The sequence below is a fragment of the Laccaria bicolor genome, genomic scaffold (assembly GCF_000143565.1).
Source record: "Laccaria bicolor S238N-H82 LACBIscaffold_3 genomic scaffold, whole genome shotgun sequence".
Classification (NCBI taxonomy): Eukaryota; Fungi; Basidiomycota; class Agaricomycetes; order Agaricales; family Hydnangiaceae; genus Laccaria; species Laccaria bicolor.
Window position 1 is genome coordinate 2,082,442 of NW_001889874.1, and position 16,185 is coordinate 2,098,626.

Below are 16,185 nucleotides of genomic sequence, written 5' to 3' on the forward strand. Positions count from 1 at the left end.
CCTGGTTTAAATACAAGTCTCCTTGTAGAACCTCTCTCATTTACGTCTCTTCCCTTTCCAATGCCGACTGAGCACGCCGTCCACGACAACGACCAGCTCAACAGCTACAACGTCGCTCAGCTACAATTCGCTCTGTGAGTTTATGTCAGAGTTATTGTATATTGCATAAGCCGCTGTCATCTGTCACCCAAGGCCCTGTATCGAAGATATCTCCCTTTTTTGTTTCCCTTTCCTTGATCGACGTCCCCGACGCTCCCTTTCTCTTCCTATTTTTTTTCTTTCGTCCAGAGCTGACCATTGTCCTTCCCCTCGGCTCTTCGTAGCGGTACGAACCCAAAGTGCGACCCCGACGCCGTCCCTTTTCTTCACGAACTTTCATCTTCACCCTCCCCCGCTGTCATGTTCGCACTTTAAATTTCTCCTACACCTCATGGCTAACTTTTTATTTTAGTCCAACTGATACCGCCCTCGACTACGACGCGCGCCGCATGTCTAGCTCTGCTACTTCTACTGCTGACACCGACAGCAGCGTTCCCTCTCGCGGTGAAAAACGCTCCCTAACGCCAGCAGACTCCCCCGTTTCGAAAAGATCTCGGAACGACCAGAACAACTGGAAAATTGACTCCCCATCTAGCCGTTCAACGACAGGAGTTAACGACAAACCTTCTACCGATGCTGGCATCGATCAGTCTAAAGTTCAACTGCCCTCCATCTTCACAACCTTCGAGGATTCTTACAAAGGCGACAGCCGACGAGCCTCTCTGCCCATCACTCACTCGGAAAGTCGAGTCCGACATGCACCATATCCCCCGACGAGCTTACGCCAAGCATACTCACCTTCGAATCAGTCCACGCTGTCGTCGTACACCTTCCCTTCCAATAATGAAGATGCCGTCGAAAAACATTCAAGTCGTCCCAGGCTCTCAACCGACCTCAATTTCGGCTTAACGAATTCTTATGAATCTGCATACCCTCATTCCGGTTTGTCCAATGGTACTACCCCCTCTAGCACGACTTTCTCACCTGCAACTTTTAATTCCCCGTCCGATTATCATCGGCCAACAGCTCTCTCTCCCTACTCGGAAACCGAAAGCTGGAATTCCTCCCCCCCTTCGGGCATCGTTCGTCCCAGCTCAACTCCGGGCCAACTATCAAGTCCTCCTATAAAATATGATGACAGCTTGCGACATTCTTCCTTTAGCGCCCCCACTTCTCAGGCACAAATGTACGGTTCGGCTCGAATTTCAGGACAACATGATCGCAGGTCAAAGGGTGACTCCTGGTCTTTCCCAAGCCCGGACTTTGTTCTTCCCTCCAACAACCCGCAATATTCTCCGTCCATGACGCCCTCTGCGCCCTCCATTGCTGCCTCTAATTCTCCGTCGAGAGCCCTTCAACCGACATCCTCATCTCAGCTTGTCGATCGTCCTCAACGCAAAAGGGGAAAACTTCCCAAGGAGACGACTGATTACCTTAAGGCTTGGCTGCATCGTCACTCTGACCACCCTTATCCAAGCGAGGACGAGAAGAAGCAATTGTGTCATGCAACAGGCCTGAGTATGAGTCAGGTATCCAACTGGATGATTAATGTCAGTCATAATTAAGGATCACTTCAAAGTCTTGCTAAGTGCTATTATTTTACAGGCAAGACGTCGCATCCTTGCACCAGCGCACCGCGCAGCCTCAGGGCCGACGACAACCGCTCCGTTCCCTCCGTCAAGTCGCAGCGCCTCGTTGTCTGGATTGCTGGATCCTATTTCCAGGCGGTCTTCGATGCCAACTGACACCCTCCAGCTTTACCATCCGATGACTCTCCAATCCATGCCGAGCAGTCATCATTCTTCCCTAGATTATGGCTCGCGCCATGGCCGATCCTCGCACCATTTGAGTGGCGGGATGGAATATAGCAGCAACCGCCATCTTGGAGTATACACTTCGGGCCCCCACACCAGTGGACCCGGACAACCTCACTATATACCCCCCGACGTCCCACTGTCTGCCCCGCCATCATTGTCCAACATTCCCTTCTCATCGCATCACTCACAAACATCGTCTCAGCAAAATATTTACCCGTCCCTACAACCGAGTCCCCGACTCTCTTCTTCCTCGCATCAGTCACAGCAATATTATAACGAGGATCAGCCCCACACTGGATCTGCGCCAGGGTCTGGCTACGCGACACCTCAGTGAGGTTCATGATGTGTTTTCTCTGTATTATTTTTCTCCCGCTTCAGCGGACGGTTCCTTGCATACCATAATTCTATACCTTAGTTGTCCAACGTGCCACGGACTTGCTTGTGGACAGCCCCTTTCTCGATTACAACACCCCACCTTGCGGGATTCCCTTTCTTCCGCGTCGGTCTTTTTTTATTTTTTCCTAACGAGCTTTTTTTATTTCCGACTCGGGGACCCTGTGCTATACCTTCTTGCTTGTGTTGTCAGTGCTGGTCTAATCGCTCTTAGATTGTTGTCTTGTTACTGATTTTCTTGTACTTTCATTCGCTTCACGGACCCAAAACGACTCACCCTGACCATCTACCGTAATCATCTCGTTAATATGTACTTGTCCTTCACACGAATTCAAAATTGTGCCTCACAAACAACTACATCTCGCCTAGTATGTAATTGTGCGTGCCATGAGAATGTTCTCAGTCCCTCCGACTGAGGCGCTACCACTACTCCGTCGAATGAACAACGTGGCCCAATAAGCCCTATCTTAAATTTGGTGGACTAAAGGGCACTAATCGCTCCTCTGTTTGAAGGCAGCCTGCCTCCTACGGCGACTAAACGGCACCTGGCGCAGCATGGTAGTAGCATTCCGAGCAAAATGGACGGGTGGACCAATAAAAAGACAGCTCCTTCATCAGCTCCTTCAAGCTTCGAGGCTCAATCGGACGAGAATGGTTATATTGTGATGCGGAATTTACACAGCACGGTACGGGACAATTTTTTTTGTCTCTGCGTGTAAGTATCGGAGGAAAGGGCAAGGAAGTGATGGTACACTGGCTATGGTAAATCGCCGGCAGCCTGACGGAGTAAAGTGCAGATAATTCAGAACCGGCAAGAATTAGAAGCCTTCCCGAGGCTGAATAAGAAGGAATTTATCGTCATTTGCTCGCATCTTCCAGTCTTCGTGATGGGGCTCCCCATCAAGGGATTTTCTTGAAAGTGGAAGCCCACATTCGCCTAATCATCGAGAATTATCACAAAGTCCTCAATATGATGTGCATTCAGTGGCGTGCATCAGTAATAAACTCGCCCCTCGCCACCGCCGTCGATATTGTCAGCGGAATGGTGAGTTCATGAACGTAGAAGGCAAGCAGACGTTTTATTACCGATATCACGCTGATTGGCATCAAGGTAAGGTGGAGTGATAGAAGCCTATAATAATGGCCAAAGTTGAAGCAAGCGAGTCTGTTGCTACCAAAAGGAGGCAGTGGAAGACTAAGGCTTGAATGAAGTACCAAATCCGAAATGTGTAGAGTTGTGCAACCTGAAGCCTGAGGGCATCCGATCTTCCGGGTATGGTCCTGATATCTCACGCGACCGCCGAGGGTAAGAAATTTTGAGTAAGCAATAGGGGGGGTAGCCGAGCGACCACTCCTCGTACCGCAATGGAATTCCATGAGTGAGGTGAGCGCGGGAAGTAAAGCAGGGTTTCAACAATAATCGAAAATAAAGAGACCGAAATGAAAATGTATAAAAAACGAGCTCACTCACAGCCGAACTTGAGACCTACGTTCCCTCTCAAGAAGTGACGAATAGATGAACGTCTCCGGGAGGAACATGCAGAAGAAACATTCCAATGCTTTGAAAGTAGAGAGATTTTGTGAGCGCGACGTAGAGTCTGCGCCTAAAAAGGAAAGGCATCAATCGGAGATGAGATTGATCACCATCGATCCAAACCCAGCGACCAGAGCAAAAAAAAGTTCCTGAACTTTATCGCATCACTCATTCAATCGCAATGTGGTCCGCCCAAGGGTAAATTCACACAGGAATGCACCCCCAAATGCATAAGCTGTGCAATTAGAGCATGAAAAGGCGATACCGTCCCAACAAAATGTTGACCGGTTATAACACGGTCCGTGCCGAGCCGAGACGGAGGCAAATTGGCCCGATCAAGAAAGACAGAAAATGACAAAAGCCAGAGGGTGATTTTGAAATGAAGCAGGAAGCGAGATGAGTCCGATGAGAGGGAATAAGGCGCAGGCGATTGGAGAACAAAGTCTCACAACACATATCCCTGATTATGCGTGACTTACTGATAATCATAGGAACCAGGGCAAGGAATTTCGTCATCCTAGGGATTTCGGAGCGAGCACAAAAACCGAAGAACGACGATGAGCAAGATAGGAATAGCGGCTAGCCACACTCCCCCAAAGAGGTCGAACTTGGGTCTGATGTAGGCTCCCTTCCCACCGAGATTCAAGTGAGGTTCCATTCAGGAACGTTAACGTATTCGAGCTACAGCCCCAGGAATAACGCGTGCTGGAGCCTGAGAGGGGTGCGTGAGTTTTCTCAGCGCTCATGATCAGGAGAGCGCGGAGAAGAAAACCATCAGAAAAGGGCTTAGAGTTTTAACTGGGAAAATGCGAAGTGCTCACCGGAATGCACGTTGTTTCATTTCTAGGGATTGCCATTATACCCCGAGATGGAAGCCCCATTCTGCGACGTGGGCTCATCTAGAAAACAATGTTGGTCACGAGTACGCGATAGAACAAGTTCTCTCTCCCTACCTACCCAATCGAGAAGCTCCGACTCGCATCGCGTGATATTATGGTCTTGAGTCGGAGAAAAGGAACAACTCTCGAAATGGTGCCCTTTTTTCATTCTGTATTCACCAGTCTGATCCAACGCGGATGACGCCGTTTCACGGGCTTTAGGACATCCCCTGAGTCGGATTGATGCGCAGGGCGACTATCTCCTTGACCGTGTTGAATAAAACCGAGCATAGTAGATGAACGTGGGCACTCAGTGACTCTGAAATAATCGTTCAGCGGGATCGGCGCTTCATGTGGTGTGTAAGAGCACGGACCATTGTAACACTTCCGTTTTTTTCGTCTTTCTCGAGTTGACGTGCGGCAAGTAGACTAGTAATTAGAAACGTAAGGTGGTAGGGGGCATGTGTAAGGTTGGGTGTAGGGGCCAGGGAGCCCGGCAAAATGACCCGTTGTCACCCTTTGTCACCCCGCCCACCACGTCGGCAACCTAGACCTAAATTTGCAATTGGTGCACCCGCGAAGGCGGAAGCTGATTTACAGGAAAACATGAGGCACGATGATGACAGCCGTCGTCATTATCATTTATGTACCGAAGACTACCGAAGATAACTGTCAGCGATAGACCCGTCGATCAGGGGAGACTTTCCGTCACAATTATGCATGTCGGCCGGCGGGACTGTCAATGTCATCCACACGCGCCAAGCCGGATAGCGATCTCTGCAACTTTGGTTTTTCACTTACCAAGTTCAACGCGTCACTCGCGCTGCCTACCACCATTTTAAAACACAAACTCAATCTACTGCGGGTCCTCTTGTTTGAGAAAGTGATTTGAATTCTACTACTGCTACAACAGGATGTGAGCTCGGAATAAGTAAGGAATAATGATAAAACGGTCAGGAAGAAGAGGGCTTAATACAACATGCATATCTCATCGGGAATGGAGTGGCTTAGATGTACTGATCTGTGAGGGTGGTCGAAGAGTCTTCGGCGATATGGTGGAAAGTAAAGTCGTCATATATGTTGAAATCTATCCCAGAATTGTCGGCGAAAGGGTGGACGGGGGCAGGATGCTCGACATCATAAGGGTTTAGAAGATCGAAGTTGTCCATCATTTCACCAGCCTTAAAATCTGTCGCCCAATTGGAAGAGGTACCGGACTCGGCGTGGGTCGTTTCGCAGCCAAGGACTGGGAAAGCGGCAGACGACGACGAAGATGCAGTCAACGGACTCTCTACGGGAGAACCAAAGACTTCGGCGCCATTCGACGCCGACATGAAACGAAAGTCATCAGAGTTAGGCTCAATCTTCGTCATGCGAGTGCGTTGGTCAAGATATTGACTGGAACCAACATCTTCCGCTGGATAGGTTAGCTGAAAAGCGAGGAAATCTGGACTATCCGTCGAGGAAGTCTCCTCAGTGGGAGAGTCACCGCTATCAGTTGTCGCTGCGGTGTAAATCGACTACAGATGGGAATGTTAAGATGCCGTCGACTGGTATGGTATAGCGACTCACGTATTTAGAAAGAATCTTTTCCAGCGCTTGCCCAAGGAGGTTCCATTCGAAAACCTTCAAATCTTTTTCAATGTTCCGAGGTTTAGGATCAGGGAAATCCATGATACGCTGAAAGAAATCGCCAAATCCAGTCTTATGCTTCGAGATGGTGGTGGGCCGCAATCCCTCCAGGTTACGCCTGATGCGATTTTTCTCTTCCACAGGAAATTCTCCATTCGTGAGCCTCTCTAGAAGATAAATGACGTCGACGGAGGTAACGAAGCAGGTGTCTGTTTCCTCGCGGTAAATGCAAGATATGATGCTGTCCGACTCGCAATAGTCTTCCTGCCTGATTGGCTCGCAAGAGACTATGAGTCTACGGCCGTCCTGAACCTCTGAAAAGCGAACGAGACGTCGACCCGCGTGAAGCTCCGCAGGCGACCATCCTGTGCATATACTGGCTAAGGGGGTGACGAGGTCCAAAATGGGAGTCTGAGCACGCATGTCGTCCTGATTACCGGGCAAATGCGCATGCTTGGCATGTATCAAGGACTGTACCTTCATGCGGCGGTGAAGGCGCACTTTACGCTGTGGGGTCTTTCGAGACGGTTCCTTGAACGTTGCAGAGGCAGGCGAGGTGAGCTGGGGGAGAGAACGGCGGCGGAGTGACGCGTTGTTTGTTGGGATCTGGAGTCTAGGTAGTTTGTTCATGGGTCCATCTCAAAAGGGGAAAAGAGGGCGTAAAAATGGGAAACGATGAGACCAGTAATAATATCGCCTACCAGGTGTCCAATACGAAAACTCGCCGAAAACTACGGAGTCGAGTATTACATCATCTTCATTTAAGGCTTGCACGGAAATGAGAACTTTTGAGGAAGAGTTTTGTTCTCTGTCAAAAGAAGGGGCGGAAGCGTCCAATTGCCAACGACCGTACGTGACACCGGGAAGTTCGCGAACTTTGGTGGCAACGGCTTTCTGACCAATGACGAGACGAACATACATCGCGTCAGCAAGATCGGGATGGAAATGAATGCGAACGCTGATGGGGACACCGCGCTCTCCCTCTTTGGGGGTGTACCCGAGGACGTGTAAGATTCCAGTTGGAGAAACGATAGGACTGGGTGGGCGTGCAAGAGCGAGATGTGGATCAGTGAGGTCGTTGAGAGGGTCGAACCTTTGGGAAGCAAGAGGTCGTGGCGCGTGCATCGCCAGAGGTGGGCAGGAAGAAGAGTGAGATGGCGGAGAGTGGACAACCATGGTCGTCGACGAGGTAAGAAAGAGGAGAGGACGATTTAAAGGGAAATATACATGCCAGTCGGCGGAACTCAGGGGCCTTTCCAGATGTAGACACTGCACAAATATTGTACATTAGGGGTAACCCTCGAATACCTAGCCGTGTCTCGATGCGCATATAGCCACTCGAGTCACCAGCTTATCGTCTATCACGATAACATGCCTGACTATATGCGCACACCACAGTGAATTACGGTGAGTAATCCAGAGTAATCCTTGTCCTCAGCCATGTCCACGTGATTTCAGTATTGTTTGATCCGACTCGAGGCAGTCCGATCAAAGTAAGCCGTGACGTCCTTTGTTGATGCTCCGAACTGGAGTCAAAGATAAGCATTGTTCATGAGGCAATTTCTGGTGCGATAACAATAGCGACGTTTCTTCCACTTCCTGTCGCCTGATTAAATAAATTTACAAGTCGAACGTGTGGAGAGTTTTTATCTTGCTGTAGCGCGGTCTGCATCCAACACAAACGATCTAATAAGATGGTGCTTTCTACAGCTGGTCCGAGAAGGCATCGCAAGACATGCAAAAGTTCCACACGGCGGCCGACTACGGGGTCAATTGCGGTAGCATGTAGATCAAGGCCCAAGCGATCGCTTGAAACGCGCAAGAACGTTTCCCAGTTATCGTATGCCGAACCACGAAGGCGGCTCAGCCGACGGAGTTTGGGTGTTTCTCCCGTTCTTGTTACTTCCGCAGGTTCTAGAGTCGGCAGTCGGGACCAGCGCGCGGGCACAGTTGCTGATTTATTGGGATTTGAGGCAGGCGTAGGCACTGGAGTAGTAGATAGTTGTGCGTGAGGGATTGCCTTTGCGAGGAGTGCGCGCCAGGCAACTTTCCGTATCGCCAAAGTAACGGAAGCCAGTGGTGTTGGTGTTGGAGATGAAGGGACAAGCCAGTGATCGGGTATTTGAGCTGCAAGGTGGTATGCCGCTATTGGGAGGTCGAGGTCTGCGATGGGCTGAGAGAGAGGAAAGTCTTGTTCAGATCAGTAAAAAGAAAATTTATTTGACGAGAATTGGCACCTTTGGGGTTCATGAGGTTATAACAGCAACCGACTGCCACGACGCCAAAAGGTTTCCATGTTGCTGGTGGCTGTCTGGAGGCGAGCAGAAATGCACGTAGGATATCTGGAGTAAGAGACCCGCATGCGTGCAGGGCGACAAAGAGCACAGGAACGACAACATCACTCTCTGGTTCTGGTTGAATCCATTCATTCACGACGTCAAGTAAGGACGTTGGGTTGATGATGACGGTTCTGTGCGCGATACCATCTGTTTTTTTGTCCTGCCATCGTTGTGCACCAATAGTTTGGCCCTCGTCTGCGTCCAGCGCAAGGATTTGGGTGTCAGGAAAATGTCCCTTAAGAGCACGAGTTAGATGTCCCTGGCCCGCACCGACATCAACTATTCTGACTGCCGATGGCTCGAGGCCGTTAGCGACGAAGAGATCGCGGATATAAGATATCATTCGCTCAACCTCGTGCTGTTTTTTGGGAGACATCCCCTTAGTTGTCGGGGGGGCGAGAGGATTATGGATTGGCGTCGGATCGCGGGTGAGCCGCAGGGCACGGATGGCATGGAGGAGGCGGGCGAGAGAGCCAGGGAGCGTCTTGGGATCTGTGATAGCACTTATCCACTCCGGGGGAGCTTGCCACCACTCTTGCCAGTCTTCGGGTGGGTCGTTGAGGACAACATCATTCGGGTGTGTTCGCAGCAGCGATTGGGGGAGCGGTTCGGCGAGCAAGTCGGCAAGACGGGCAAGGCGCACTGCATCAGACTCATCAGGAGGCGTGTCCATCAGGTTTTCAGGCTCCTCATTGACCATATGCCCTACGTCTGCTTTCTCACCCTCAAGTTTACCGCTTTGCTCTCCTTCCTTTATCCATCTTCTCACCATCTCACCATCTCTGGGTTATTTCAAAGGGGTGCAGGGCTAGCAAAGCAATCTGTAGCTAGCGACTCTACGGCTCAATGCATATTCCACATTCTACCGTTCATTTCTCATGTGTCTCAAAACAAACCCAGGCTATCGGACACGAAAATCTTGGGCGGATAGGAATACCTGATACATATCGGCGACTCTAGACTCGCGACCAGTCTGTTTGCAAGCTCTACGCAATGTTTATTACGATGATAGATTATGTAAGACTATACCTTACATAATACATAGACAAAAAGAGAAAAATGGCGAGCTTGCGAACAGACTGGAATACTTCGTGACCCTTTTGGGCGGAGGCGTGACATGCCTGCAAGTGTGTCGACGGACTTAGTCAAATTTCGTTGATTTCACTATGATTTCTCGAAACCTCTATCAGTGTCAATTAAGATCGTTTCTATTCAACTTCTATGCATAATCTAAGTTACTGCTCAGTCCTCCCCGTTCTGAACAGTTCTGTGCAATATGACTGCTTCATTTACGTCTAAGTCAAGACTCTTGCTTATGAATGTGAACCCAAAGCCTGATTGATGATCTCTGAAGGTCTGAATGCGCGAGGGTTGCATCGTGTGTGTACCCAGCTAGCTCGAAGCTGACCTGCATCTCGACGATGATGGCAGCGCGTCTGGGCACAATTCCGAGCAGGCTGCAGCTCAAGTTCAGACGCTGAATTTTAAGCCTTTTGACACGTCGACAGGTCAAATTCTGTATTCCCTTTGTGTAGATACGAATCAGACAAGTGTTCCCAAGTACATACGGAGGAAACTCAATGCCTTTAGCTGAACACCATCTTTTTGAAAGAAATTTGACTAAGTCCCGCGTCACGCTACTGTGTAAATTCTGTGACCGCCTTTGTGACTGACCAGTTATTCCAGCCGCTTTCGCTCACGAGTTAACGAGTTACGAAAGTGGATGGTCACGAGCCTACGGCGACTCCACGTTCACCGATGGAACATTCTTTGGCACGCTTTTATGGCTTGTTAGGGCGACCCTCAACGTCATTGAACTTCTTTCGGGTCCTCCACAGGTTTCGGCCACCTATCACAATCAATGACGACGAGCTTATGGGTTCAATCGCTCCCATGGTCGTAACGTGGTAAAACCTGATTTCCGTTCTTCCCGCGATTCGTGGGTTCTTCTCTCTGGGCTTGTTCTACCTTCCGGCGACGAGAGAATCCGCTCCGCTAACGAAGACAGCAGTTGCGCAGTTCAAGACGGATCTGGCACGTATCTGTGGCGGCTGCACATTGCACTTTTGTCCTAGCGAGTCAATGAAACCTAGGTGACTGAATCAATCACGGAGAACTGCCAAACAATTTAGCTTTTCGGTCTCAACCTCCGCGACTGACATATGGCGGCCGTCCAATTCGGACGACAATCCGATAGTAACCATCAACGCGTCAAGATAAGGCAAGATCGTCGTTACTTTATGAGGTCAGAAGGGATCGACCCCGAAAGGTGGTGCAGAAAAGTTCCGAAGAGTCGAAGATGCTCGAAGATGACACAAAGACCCGATTAAAAAGCGCCAAAAAGAACCCACAGTTTGGCTGGCGAACGGACGAAATGGAGGCGGAACTTGGGTGGAACTGTCTTGATTGTTCAAAACGTTTAGATTTGAGGCACGAGGCCCAATTCTTCCTAACCTAGAATCAATGGCTGATCAAGGTTTATTCGCAGGTACACCTGGACCTGAAGACAGACCATTTCATGAGCAACGTTCGCAAAAATAATCTGATATTGCGTGTTGATAAGGAAAGATGATCCAGAGATTGAGCTTTGAGGCTGGAGCGCCGTTTACCTTACATATCCGTAGTGAATGTTGGGCAAGTTATTAGGCGCGTTAATCGCTGACGAGAGGCACAATACGCTAGCGGATGAGAAGGTTTGATCCTTGTCATACCCATGATAGGGCCTACACAGCTTCAACGGGACCGAACCTAAACGGTGAGAGCACGAAGAGCGAGTGTTGGCCTTGCAAAAAAAAAAAAAAAAAAAAAAAAAAAAGGGAATCGATAGCGATAGTTGAGAGGTGGAACTGAAGAAGTCATTAGAATCTTAGACTCCGTATAGCAAGTTGTTGTCATTACCAGAAAAACCACGACTGTGATTTACGTTATTGGCCTTGGGTTCACATGCCCTCCAAGAACCAAGAAAAAACTTCCCTTCCAATTTTAACATGAATTTTCTCCACGTCAAACATCCCAATCTTGGGCGAAGCCAATCTTGTACAATATCGCTCATTGAGAGCCATGAGCAACTCATTTGGAAGATGAGGAACTGAGTGCAACTCAACCCCCTCGGGGCCAAGATCCAACGCAATTTCCAACTTCGAGGATTTTGAAGGGCTGGCAGTCACAAGGTCCAGATTGTCCTCATTGCCGGGTCGGTCAAGGTGTGCCCAAGCAATGGAGGCATGGAATCGTGGGTTGGTATAATACTCTTTTTGACGAATCCCCTGCAAAGCGGGGGACAAGGCTTCCGCCAAATTCTGCAACTGAAGGAATTCAATATTAGTCTGATGGAGCTTCAAAGAAACAAATTACCTCGTGATGACCAGCACCTACTTCCATGGTCAAGAAAGTCCTTGTCTTTTCATCGTTGACCAATTCTGAGAACGTTGCAAATGACAAAGTGAACCTGGAATTCGATGACGATTAAAAAGAACATTCTGAAATGTACCGTCAATGATGCTTACTTTTTTTGCCTCCTTGCTAACGCTCTTAAAGCCTTCTTGAGGTCTTCTCTTTGATGTACACGAAGAAAAATGGGTCGAGACAGTGAAATGTGAAGTTCAGAGGTTTTTTCTTCACTGGTAAAACCTATCTCGTACAAGTAGGGTACCGACTCCTTCGCCTCACGTAGGATGTCGCGTAAAAGTTGAAGTAGTGGCTGTTCCCTCCCAAGCGGCAACGCTATGTAGATGTGGGATGCAAACTGGCCATCTACATGCGGGATAGTTCGGATTCGACCTTGATGAAGAGATGGGTCATCCAAGGGTACGGGCGGTGCTATTGATAGAGGGAGCACTGGTAATTTTCTATATTCAAGTGAGGTAGAGTGCTGGGGAAGAGAAAAAGAACTGCATACCTTTTTTTCGGCACAGGTCCTGCTTGTAAACGTGAATCGTTGTTGTCCGACTCATCGTCTGAACTGGAATAGTTGACAAGAAGAGCAGAGCATCTCTTCATTCGGTCGACTTGGACGTGTCGCGACAAGTTGATTTTTGTCACGTGCTGTAATTAGCGCTATTGATCAATGATATCTCCTTCATTGTCTACTTCCAATGAACGTCCAATTCATCAACAGCCTTGCGACTTATGTAGAAGCCCCCAAGGGACATACTCACGATGAGGGATCTAATCATTCGCACAGTCATGGAGAGGATCATGGCCACACCCATGAGCGCTTGGATCACCCTGGTACACACAGTTTACAATACTTGGAGACAAACTAAAGTTGTTTCCAACAGGAAAGTATTCGGAACGCGATTTACCGGACTACCATGCCCGCAACTTTGAGGAGCGTGGTTTTACGGTCGGCATCGGGGGGTGCGTTCCGAAAGGAAGTCATCTTTTACCAAAAATTGAAGCCGCCACGCTTATAAAGGCCCGTCGGGTCTGGAAAGACTGCGCTCACACTTGCTTTGTGTCAACGGCTCAGGAATGAATATAACATTGGTGGGTAGAGATGTCGCATTCCAGCGATCGTGGCAAGTTAAAGCACACTATCAGCAACCGTTACAAACGACATCTTCACCCGAGAAGATCAGGAATTTCTGATCAAGAATCGTGCGCTACCCACTAGCAGAATTCTTGCAATAGAAACCGGTGGATGCCCTCACGCAGCCATCCGTGAAGATATCAGCGCGAATATGGGCGCCCTCGAAACCCTGCAGGCCAAGTTTGAATGTCAGCTTTTGTTCGTCGAAAGCGGCGGGGACAACCTCGCGGCAAATTACTCTCGGGAGCTTGCAGATTACATTATTTATGTCATCGATGTTTCGGTATGCTTGCCAAGTCTACCACCTCTGGTTTAAGTTTTAATCGATCTGTAGGGCGGCGATAAAATTCCACGGAAAGGTGGACCTGGGATTTCTCAGTCTGATCTCTTAGTGATTAATAAGGTGCATATTTCTGTAACTGTCGGTGGATAAAAAAGCTTATTTTCAGACTGACCTTGCTCCCTACGTCAACGCCTCATTGGAAGTTATGGATCGGGACGCTAAATTAATGAGAGGCCATGGACCGACTGTCTTTGCTAGTGTCAAAGAGGGGAAGGGTGTGGATGATGTTGTCGCCCTTGTATTGGCAGCTTGGAGGACTGCTGGAAGTCCTGGGAAGGTTGGCCCAGTAGGAGATGTTGAATAAATGTTACTTATGTCGATTGTTATATTGCTTGCACTCACGTGACGAGGTGAAGTCGTCTGTAATTTCATAACATCATCATTTGAAGTTGTTCTCTCAACTTGATGGAGCTGGCAAATGCAACGACTACTTCTCCAACATACACAATACTCCGGATCAAACGAAAGCGGAATGAAGAGCCTCTTGATGCACTAGGTTTGCCCTCTGTTTGCCGCTAGTAGTAAGTCTCCCGATGTTCGACTCCAGTCGTCGAGTCCCGCGTCCGCAGAAAGAAGTCCAAGGGCGGTATCGGAGTATTTCAGTACGCACAGACGGTGGAGGTCGATGATTGGGAGGATGAACACTGCCAGAAGGACATACAGGTACGCTTGATTGATCACCAGAGAGCACCATCATCCAACATTCGTCATTTAAGGATCAAATATCCAAACTCGCCCGCGAATCGCGAGAAGCAAAGACTCTCGATGTGCCTTCCTTATCTGATGTTCCACCCCCTGCTGTTCCGCGCCAGCCACAGGAAGAACATTCTCGTCGATATACCATCGTAGAGCACGAGGAACCTGAAGTTCCAACCCGCCGATTTCCAACCAGCCCGTGAGTATCATTATCAATCTTAAAAATAGGCATCGTCCAAGCCGTTGTTCAATAGGCCCAAAGTCGTCTCCGCGAAAGATCTACCTGCGAAATCGAAGCGTCATGACTTTAAGATGTACGACGCGATTCCCTCTGCAAAAAAGGCGAGCAAGAGGTCGGAGATCGACTCAGAAATGGAAAAGTTCCTCCCTATGTTGAATGATTACCTGAAAAGTGGGTTCACAATTGACATGGTGGTACTCGGCTCAAGTTTTGGGTAGTTCATGACATGGATCCAAGTCCCGTTACAAACACCTCGATGGCAGCCCCAGAATCTTTATCCTCGGAAGGAGATTATGTTTGGGACGTTTTCTACCACCGACCAGCAACTCTGAGTGAATGGAACGAAGTTGCAAATGTTGGAACCTTGTAAGCATGATTTTCTTCGAGAGATTCGTACTAAATCAACATGCACAGGACCGGTCTTCCACCTTCGTTTGGTGATACTTACGACTCCGCTTCGGATTCAGAAGAGGAGGATGAAGCCGACGAGGACTCTAACGGTGGGCCTTTTTTTGAAATTCAATTACCCACTCTCGCTGAAGTGGTTTGATATAGCGGAGGAGTATTACAAGAACGATTATCCGGATGAAGAAGACGGTGATTCTCAAGACAGCCCCGATGATAGTGGTATGACTTTTCTTTTGTAAATATCCGTCGTTTGATGACCCTCCCTTCTTAAAGACGAATGGCATGAAGATTCCGATCACGACGATATGAGGCGTTACAACGCGGATGGCGAGGACATGTACTGAAGGAGAAAAGAAAGCACCCAACAAAACAGCATATATTGATACAATTCCAACCTCTTAACACAACTAGATCCCTACATGTGATATACGTCCATTTACGACATCAGGCTTTACTGTCGGAACTTTGATTCTGCAAAATTACTCAGAATGCTGTCTTGCACGCAATTTGGAATACTGACGCTGAGGGATCCTGCACGCTTTCTTCCTCTAGCCCTGCCAATACTCAACATCCCCAAGAAGAACAGGACACCAACCATCATCACGACTACGGCAAGTGTGACACCAGCACCGAGAAACCCAGCACCAAGGGGACTAATTTCCTGATGAAGATGTACCGACGCAGCACCTTTTGCAGTCGCAACCGCAAGAGCAGCGCAGCCTCTATCTTGAGCGTTTTGGCAAACACCGCACCAAGTCGCTGTGTCGTTAACCGTGCTGGACTATAAGAAACTCAGTTCAGCATAAAACACTATCAAGCGAGCCTTCTGAGATGGTATATACCGCCACATGGTTCACAAAGACGGAAAGGGGAACGTCCCCAGAAGAGTTAAGGAAGTTGTACGTCTTGAAGTCGTCATCGTCCGTGCCGTTTTTGAAATTCAACCTCAAGACCGGCGGCGCCCCAGGGGATTGGCGCACTTCGAGAGCAACGGCCGCGGCGTAATTTACTTTAATGAGAAGATGTTAAAAATATTGGGTAATGTAATATAACATTGAGTGACTTACCAATGCCTGCAAGCTCCGGATTCATTTCGGCAATGCCAGTCATATTGAACAAGGAAATGAAGGGCTTGTAAGAAATGGCTTGATAGAAAATTTTTAATGGGTCTGAAGGATTTGCGATGCTTGCGAAGCCGTTCAGAATCGATGGCAGGATAGTCCTTCCAGCAACTAATACACGCGGGTTAGTGGGTACCAACGAGGGGGAGCCAACGTACTGTTGCCAACGCCATTGAGTTGCGGAGAGCTGAAAATGTTGTATTCATGCCAATT

The 16,185-nt window shown here is 48.8% G+C and overlaps 8 protein-coding genes across 8 annotated transcripts; 4 read left to right on the forward strand and 4 right to left on the reverse strand.

The window, feature by feature from the left end:
- Positions 1-60: 60 nt before the first annotated feature.
- Positions 61-2,575, forward strand: LACBIDRAFT_292536 (uncharacterized protein; the record flags this gene model as incomplete). Its single annotated transcript, XM_001875777.1, has 3 exons — positions 61-134; positions 452-1,589; positions 1,645-2,575. 3 exons carry the CDS (start codon positions 61-63, stop codon positions 2,188-2,190), a joined length of 1,758 nt encoding a protein of 585 aa, XP_001875812.1. The 3' UTR covers positions 2,191-2,575.
- Positions 2,576-2,827: 252 nt separating this feature from the next.
- LACBIDRAFT_322868 (uncharacterized protein) lies at positions 2,828-3,387 on the forward strand (the record flags this gene model as incomplete). The annotated part of the gene is made up of 3 exons (XM_001875778.1): positions 2,828-2,964; positions 3,129-3,294; positions 3,361-3,387. The coding sequence occupies 3 exons, from the start codon at positions 2,828-2,830 to the stop codon at positions 3,385-3,387; spliced, it is 330 nt and encodes a 109-aa protein (XP_001875813.1).
- A 798-nt stretch (positions 3,388-4,185) lies between these two features.
- On the reverse strand, positions 4,186-4,529 carry LACBIDRAFT_309040 (uncharacterized protein; the record flags this gene model as incomplete). The annotated part of the gene is made up of 1 exon (XM_001876194.1): positions 4,186-4,529. The coding sequence occupies one exon, from the start codon at positions 4,527-4,529 to the stop codon at positions 4,296-4,298; it is 234 nt and encodes a 77-aa protein (XP_001876229.1). The 3' UTR covers positions 4,186-4,295.
- Positions 4,530-6,218: 1,689 nt separating this feature from the next.
- LACBIDRAFT_168394 (uncharacterized protein) lies at positions 6,219-6,656 on the reverse strand (the record flags this gene model as incomplete). Its single annotated transcript, XM_001876195.1, has 1 exon — positions 6,219-6,656. A coding segment is annotated over one exon (438 nt), but the record flags the coding sequence as incomplete, so codon positions are not given.
- Positions 6,657-7,842: 1,186 nt separating this feature from the next.
- On the reverse strand, positions 7,843-9,404 carry LACBIDRAFT_309042 (uncharacterized protein; the record flags this gene model as incomplete). The annotated part of the gene is made up of 2 exons (XM_001876196.1): positions 7,843-8,456; positions 8,531-9,404. 2 exons carry the CDS (start codon positions 9,402-9,404, stop codon positions 7,843-7,845), a joined length of 1,488 nt encoding a protein of 495 aa, XP_001876231.1.
- Positions 9,405-11,571: 2,167 nt separating this feature from the next.
- On the reverse strand, positions 11,572-12,631 carry LACBIDRAFT_309043 (uncharacterized protein; the record flags this gene model as incomplete). The annotated part of the gene is made up of 4 exons (XM_001876197.1): positions 11,572-11,937; positions 11,987-12,080; positions 12,139-12,480; positions 12,531-12,631. 4 exons carry the CDS (start codon positions 12,629-12,631, stop codon positions 11,572-11,574), a joined length of 903 nt encoding a protein of 300 aa, XP_001876232.1.
- Positions 12,632-12,726: 95 nt separating this feature from the next.
- LACBIDRAFT_245416 (uncharacterized protein) lies at positions 12,727-13,810 on the forward strand (the record flags this gene model as incomplete). The annotated part of the gene is made up of 6 exons (XM_001875779.1): positions 12,727-12,862; positions 12,913-12,991; positions 13,050-13,120; positions 13,175-13,446; positions 13,498-13,566; positions 13,613-13,810. 6 exons carry the CDS (start codon positions 12,727-12,729, stop codon positions 13,808-13,810), a joined length of 825 nt encoding a protein of 274 aa, XP_001875814.1.
- A 101-nt stretch (positions 13,811-13,911) lies between these two features.
- On the forward strand, positions 13,912-15,195 carry LACBIDRAFT_309045 (uncharacterized protein; the record flags this gene model as incomplete). The annotated part of the gene is made up of 8 exons (XM_001875780.1): positions 13,912-14,002; positions 14,054-14,169; positions 14,223-14,401; positions 14,457-14,614; positions 14,662-14,809; positions 14,858-14,943; positions 14,999-15,070; positions 15,125-15,195. 8 exons carry the CDS (start codon positions 13,912-13,914, stop codon positions 15,193-15,195), a joined length of 921 nt encoding a protein of 306 aa, XP_001875815.1.
- Between the last annotated feature and the right edge of the window lie 990 nt (positions 15,196-16,185).